Consider the following 7,500-nt stretch of genomic DNA (forward strand, 5'->3'; position numbering starts at 1 on the left):
TGTAGATGTTGTGTGTATAATCAGTGTTGTGTAGATGTTGTGTGTGTATAATCAGTGTTGTGTAGATGTTGTGTGTGTATAATCAGTGTTGTGTAGATGTTGTGTGTGTATAATCAGTGTTGTGTAGATGTTGTGTGTATAATCAGTGTTGTGTAGATGTTGTGTGTATAATCAGTGTTGTGTAGATGTTGTGTGTATAATCAGTGTTGTGTAGATGTTGTGTGTATAATCAGTGTTGTGTAGATGTTGTGTGTGTATAATCAGTGTAGTGTAGATGTTGTGTGTATAATCAGTGTTGTGTAGATGTTGTGTGTATAATCAGTGTTGTGTAGATGTTGTGTGTATAATCAGTGTTGTGTAGATGTTGTGTGTATAATCAGTGTTGTGTAGATGTTGTGTGTATAATCAGTGTTGTGTAGATGTTGTGTGTGTATAATCAGTGTAGTGTAGATGTTGTGTGTATAATCAGTGTTGTGTAGATGTTGTGTGTATAATCAGTGTTGTGTAGATGTTGTGTGTATAATCAGTGTTGTGTAGATGTTGTGTGTATAATCAGTGTTGTGTAGATGTTGTGTGTGTATAATCAGTGTTGTGTAGATGTTGTGTGTATAATCAGTGTTGTGTAGATGTTGTGTGTATAATCAGTGTTGTGTAGATGTTGTGTGTATAATCAGTGTTGTGTAGATGTTGTGTGTGTATAATCAGTGTTGTGTAGATGTTGTGTGTATAATCAGTGTTGTGTAGATGTTGTGTGTATAATCAGTGTTGTGTAGTATTTGTGTGTGTGTGTATAATCAGTGTTGTGTAGATGTTGTGTGTTGTGTTGTGTACTTGGTCTCGATGAGGATATCAGAGTTAGCCTGATCCAACACTGCAGTACAGATGAGCTCCTGAGTCACAGGTATGGATTTGTTCATAGAGACACACAGATCTGATAAATAATCCAGGAACCTGCACACACAGTCACACACATTAGGGAACGTTACATCACACAAAACACATTCCTGAACACATTCCTGAACACATTCCTGTACACATCCCTAATCACATTCCTGAACACATTCCTGAACACATCCCTAATCACATTCCTGAACACATTCCTGTACACATCCCTAATCACATTCCTGAACACATTCCTGTACACATCCCTAATCACATTCCTGAACACATTCCTGTACACATCCCTAATCACATTCCTGAACACATTCCTAATCACATTCCTGATCAATTTACATAAAAACTAAAACTACTGAAACTAACTGGACATGTTTCTTTACTTTCACACGCACGCACGCACGCACACACACACACACACACACACACACACACACTCACAAACACACACACACACACACACACTCACACACACACTCACACACGCACACACACACACACAGCAACAACACAACACACTCACACACAAGAAAAACAACACAACACACAAAAAAACACAAAAACAAAAAACACACAACACACACACACACAAACACACCACAAAAAAACACACACAAAGCACAAAAACAAACAAACAACACAAATAAACACCTACAAACACACACACACCACAAACACACACACCACAAAAACACAAACACACACACCACACAAACAAACAAAACAAACACAACAACACACAAAAAAAAACACACACAAAACAAACACACACACACACAAAAACACACACAAACACAACACAAACACACAAAACACAAAACACAACACAAAACAACACACAAACAACACAAACAGCACACACACACGCAAACACACGCACAAAACACAACACAAAGACGAAACAAAAAACACAAAAACACAGAACAACACACACACACACACACAAACAGACAACAAAACACAAAACACACACAAAACAAACACAAAACAAAAAACACAACACAAACACACACAACAAACAAAAAAAACAAAACACACAACAAAACACAAACAAAAAAAAAAACAAACACACAAACACACACAAAAACAAACAAACACACACACACACACAAACAACAACATCACAAAACAGACACAACAACAAACAACACACACACACACACACACACACACACACTCACAAACACACAGAAACACAGAAACAAACACACGCACACTCTCACACACACACTCACACACAGAAACACACACACACACACACACACACACACACAAACACACACACACACACACACACACACACACACACACACACACACACACACACACCTGGGCTCTCTGTTCTTGCGGACCAGACTGACGAAGGTGTCGATCTCAGCAGCAGTGATGTGTTTCTCCAGCAGTTTGCGGTTGTTGTGGAGCAGAGCTGTGATGGTGTCCTCTGCTAACACGTCATAACCAATCTGCTTCTGCATGAAGCGGAACTGCTTAGCTATGTACTCCTATACACACACACACACACACACACACACACACACAGTTTATTTACTATATGGTGAACTTAACAAAGTTACTCAGATGGAGGCAAAATGGAGTGATAGCTGTGGGCGGAGCCTCTGAGACTAAATGATTGTTAGCTTTTGTGGGCGGAGCCTCTGAGACTAAATGATTGTTAGCTTTTGTGGGCGGAGCCTCTGAGACTAAGGCTAGATGAATGGTAGCTGTGGTGGAGGTTCTGATGCTGATGGTACCTGGTTTTTGCGGTAGTCCTGCTGTGAATGACGCAGAACTCTGTAGCAGAGGCGGCAGATATGGCGGAAAGGGGCGTGGCGTTGGTCTGCCAGCTCCTCCAACTGCAGCATGGGACCATCACCACTGTCAGTAAATGGAGCCTGCAGGAGCTTGAAGATCTGATCAAACCCAGGAGAGACATCAGCAATGAGAGAAGAGAAGGTTTCATTTCTTTTATTTGTTTCTTATTGAAAAACAAAGAACTGATGTGAGTGTGTACATGTATAAGGAGTGTGTACATGTATAAGGAGTGTGTGTGTACATGTATAAGGAGTGTGTACATGTATAAGGAGTGTGTACATGTATAAGGAGTGTGAGTGTGTACATGTATAAGGAGTGTGTACATGTATAAGGAGTATGAGTGTGTACATGTATAATGAGTGTGTACATGTATAAGGAGTGTGTACATGTATAAGGAGTGTGTACATGTATGAGTGTGTACATGTATAAGGAGTGTGTACATGTATAAGGAGTGTGTACATGTATGAGTGTGTACCTGTTTAAGGAGTGTGAGTGTGTACATGTATGAGTGTGTACCTGTTTAAGGAGTGTGTACATGTATGAGTGTGTACATGTATAAGGAGTGTGTACATGTATAAGGAGTGTGTACATGTATGAGTGTGTACCTGTTTAAGGAGTGTGAGTGTGTACATGTATAAGGAGTGTGAGTGTGTACATGTATAAGGAGTGTGAGTGTGTACATGTATAAGGATGTGAGTGTGTACATGTATGAGTGTGTACATGTATGAGTGTGTACCTGTTTGAGGAGTGTGAGTGTGTACATGTATGAGTGTGTACCTGTTTGAGGATGTGAGTGTGTACATGTATAAGGAGTGTGAGTGTGTACCTGTATGAGTGTGTACATGTATAAGGAGTATGAGTGTGTACCTGTATGAGTGTGTACATGTATAAGGAGTGTGAGTGTGTACCTGTATGAGTGTGTACATGTATAAGGATGTGAGTGTGTACATGTATGAGTGTGTACCTGTATGAGTGTGTACCTGTTTGAGGAGTGTGAGTGTGTACATGTATGAGTGTGTACCTGTTTGAGGAGTGTGAGTGTGTACATGTATGAGTGTGTACCTGTTTGAGGAGTGTGAGTGTGTACATGTATGAGTGTGTACCTGTTTGAGGAGTGTGAGTGTGTACATGTATGAGTGTGTACCTGTATGAGTGTGTACCTGTATAAGGAGTATGTGTGTGTACCTGTTTGAGGAGTGTGAGTGTGTACCTGTATGAGTGTGTACCTGTTTGAGGAGTGTGAGTGTGTACATGTATGAGTGTGTACCTGTTTGAGGAGTGTGAGTGTGTACATGTATGAGTGTGTACCTGTTTGAGGAGTGTGAGTGTGTACATGTATGAGTGTGTACCTGTATGAGTGTGTACCTGTATAAGGAGTATGAGTGTGTACCTGTTTGAGGATGTTCTGCTCTCTCATGAGTTTCTGCCTCTCTCTGTTAGGTTTGTTCACTGTGATCTCCAGCACGTCCTGGGCACTGTTGGGGATGTCCACCACAAAATACACCAGGTCCTCCAGTAGCTTGGTCACTGCCCTGGGGGTGTTTACAGGACAGAAGAGCAGGTGAGCAGAAGGACAAATCAGTGTGGGAGCAGAAGGACAGACAGGAAGTGGAGTGTGTACCTCCTTTCATTCTGGGTGATGGTGCCCTTCTCCAGTTTGCCAGCAATGGAGGCCAGAACTTTACTGGCATCATTGGCAAAATCCAGATCTCTGACCTCAGCTGGAGACACAGGCACTATAGCAAACGCTTCCTTGTCCTCCTTTAGGGGAGATGTCCCTATCTGAGTGAACAAGAAAAAGAAATAATGCACAGGTCTCTTTAGAAACAGCTCAAACTGAGTCATTTATTTGCCTCCTGAAGGTGTGTAATGATGTAAAACTGACAGAGTTTATAGTTTATAAAGCTCAGACTCTTCAGTGGTCAAGTTCATGCTGCCGTCACACTGACGTGAAACAGTGACATGTTGGTGTTCATGTCGTCATGTATGTGACACAGATCTGTGATTAAACTGAGATTGACTCGTATGAAACTCTGTAAAGTCTAAACCTGGCTACAATAAAAAGGTGTGTGTGGTCCAAAGTTCCTCATTAACATCTTCAGTTCCTACCTCCAGTTAGCAGTTAGTTCTTATTTACTGTCTGATGCATAGATGGAAGTAGAACAGTTAACCTAGTGACATTAGTGACGTTAGTGACGTTAGTGACATTAGTGAAGTTAGTGACATTAGTGACGTTAATGACGTTAATGACGTGTGACAGGAAGTAATTAATGTTAGGTTTGTGCTGAAATCAGAGTTTGTGCTGAACTCATTAGTTCCTCAGAAGCTCTCAGTCGCACAATTTAAAACTTTTGTAGAAATGACGTAATTAACATTGACATAATTTCCTGTCCAGTGTCACCCAAATGAGGATGAGGATGAGGATGAGTCTGGTTCCTCTCAAGGTTTCTTCCTCATATCATCTCAGGGAGGTTTTCCTCACCACCGTCACCTCAGGTTTGATCATTAGGGATAAATGTTAGAGATAAATAGTTCAATTAATTGTAAACTATAATTGTATATATTCATTTACTTTTCTTCTTATTTTTTCTTCTTCTTCTTATATATTTATTTATTTTTCTCTCTTGTCTGTTTCTGTACTTCTGTAAAGCTGCTGTGAGACAATGGGAAGTTAAAAGCTCTGTATAATGGAATTTGGCTGTGAAAGTTGAACAACATCTTCACTTTCTGACTCAGTGTATAGAGAATGTTGTGAATTTGTTAATGTGAAATAAATCCTTTCCACGTGCTGGTGATTTGTTCATTTTGAGAAAAACCTGAGAGATAACAGAGCAACGTTCTCTGTACTAAGAATGTGGAGCTAGCACTGAAAAGATTATTACTGAAATCGTGTCACAGGACAGAAATGTCACCACAGTACTGAGAGATCTTTAGGTGTCGTCACACCTACATCGATCTAAAGGTGCAGGATATTTGTTGGTACCTCAAGTATTAAAGTCACCAGCAGGGGGCAGAACTTTTTCTCACAGAGCCCCACAGTTATAGAACAGACTTCTAATTAGTGTTCAGGACTCAGACACAGTGTCAGTGTTTAAGTCCAGGATAAAAACACATCTGTTTAGTTTAGATGTTTATGAATCGCTTTTCTGAGGTAAAGGAGCAGATCTGGAGGGTTCATGGTTACAGAGTGTTTGGTGAACTGGGACGTCTGGATGTTGTCTCCTTACCACCATCACAAGTCACTCAGGTCTACAGACTGTGGAGCGGTGGTACGCTTTACATCCCAGGAAGTCCTCATGTCTGTGTCACCTTCTGGCTCTAGACTTTTAGTTATGATGTCATAGCTCGTCTTGATGGAGTCCCTGTCTGCACTTTACACATAATGTACACCCAACAATTCTCTCTCTCTCTCTCTCTCTCTCTCTGTCTCTGTAGCCTGATCATATCTTCTTATGGAGCTACTCCATCAGTCCTGATGTTCTACCCCTGGTTGGAGTCTCGTCTCCCGGTGGTCAGCCTGACAGGGATTGATCTACATGGTCATCAGTGTCTCATGGGGTTGTTGTGTATGAAGCCACCCGGAGACTGTCATGTCTTCTTCTGTACCAATGTTGTGTCAGTCAGCTGTATGTTCTGGTGTTTATCAGCAATCAGGTCTGAGCTGAACTCAGAGTTTATGATGACCCATTAGTTCCTCAGGAGCTCTCGGCTGCACTGTTATAAACTGTTGTAGAAAGGACATTATTTACATTTACACTATTTACTGTAGAGTGTCACCCAGATGGGGATGAGGTTCACTTCTGAGTCTCATTGGGGACAGGGATAGATATATAGTATTTTAAAATTTAAGTTAATCTTTTTTTAATTAATTTAAAACTTTAATTGTATTTATTCATTTTGTTTATTTTAATTCTTATTTTTTTCATCTTCGTCTAATTATTATTATTATATGTTTATTATAATTTTTCTCTCTTCTATTTCTGTACTTCTGTAAAGCTGCTTTGAGACAATGGGAATTAAAAGCGCTAGACAAATAAGCTGAATTGGAATTTGAACTAGATTTGTAAAGTTCTTCACGACAAACTTTGATGTTGGCTTTGATGGTGCAAGTATTCACAAAGGCTAGTGTTTTTTGGAGGCGAATGGACAAGTGGACAGAAAGATAGGGTGCCAAAACATTTGGAGTTAAGTGGACACGGGCATGTGACATCATTCGAATACTTTTGAGGAAGGTCCCCTCATTGTTCTGAGTGTTTTGATATGTCACACCTCCATGTTGCAAAAAGTTTTATTTGCATATATTGTGGGCGGGGCTACAGGACAACCTAAAGGACAGTCTGTACACCAGTTTGATACTTTTTGTACAAGGTCTCACCCTAAAGGAGCTGGTCGAGTTTGGTGTAGAGAGTTCGAAAGCTTGCCGAATTATAAACCTCTAAAGTTTACAATGAGAGTCTATGGGAAAAAAGGCCACTTTGAGACCCGATACCGGAAGTACCGGTACTCGGATCACTTAGAAAAGTCATAGCAACAAACTTCAGACCAGGTTCTACAACATATCTGTAATTTGGTGCATGTGGCTCGGAAGCTGTAGGAGGAGAAGCAATTAATAAAAAGTTGGCTAAGAAAAATGACTCCAGTACGTTGGCTTCTACAAAGCCAGAATGATTGGATGTCCATGTACGCAAAGTGAAAATGAGAACTGCACACACACACACACACACACACACACACACACACACACACACACACACACACACACACACACACACACACAGGAACTCACCCTAAGCA

At 40.6% G+C, this 7,500-nt stretch overlaps 1 protein-coding gene across 1 annotated transcript in view; it reads right to left on the reverse strand.

Moving 5' to 3' along the window:
- The window catches only part of itpr1a (inositol 1,4,5-trisphosphate receptor, type 1a), a 93,117-nt gene that overhangs the window by 66,001 nt on the left and 19,616 nt on the right, over positions 1–7,500 (reverse strand). The window contains exons 13-18 of the mRNA XM_047814058.1: positions 7,493–7,500; positions 4,328–4,488; positions 4,097–4,238; positions 2,646–2,804; positions 2,224–2,396; positions 832–951 (exon numbers count right to left, since the gene is read on the reverse strand). The exon at positions 7,493–7,500 is cut by the window's right edge and continues 92 nt beyond it. Of these exons, the coding sequence (XP_047670014.1) occupies positions 832–951; positions 2,224–2,396; positions 2,646–2,804; positions 4,097–4,238; positions 4,328–4,488; positions 7,493–7,500 (763 nt within the window). The remainder of the gene's footprint in view (positions 1–831; positions 952–2,223; positions 2,397–2,645; positions 2,805–4,096; positions 4,239–4,327; positions 4,489–7,492) is intronic.

This window comes from Tachysurus fulvidraco, chromosome 5, assembly GCF_022655615.1.
Source record: "Tachysurus fulvidraco isolate hzauxx_2018 chromosome 5, HZAU_PFXX_2.0, whole genome shotgun sequence".
Taxonomy (NCBI): Eukaryota; Metazoa; Chordata; class Actinopteri; order Siluriformes; family Bagridae; genus Tachysurus; species Tachysurus fulvidraco.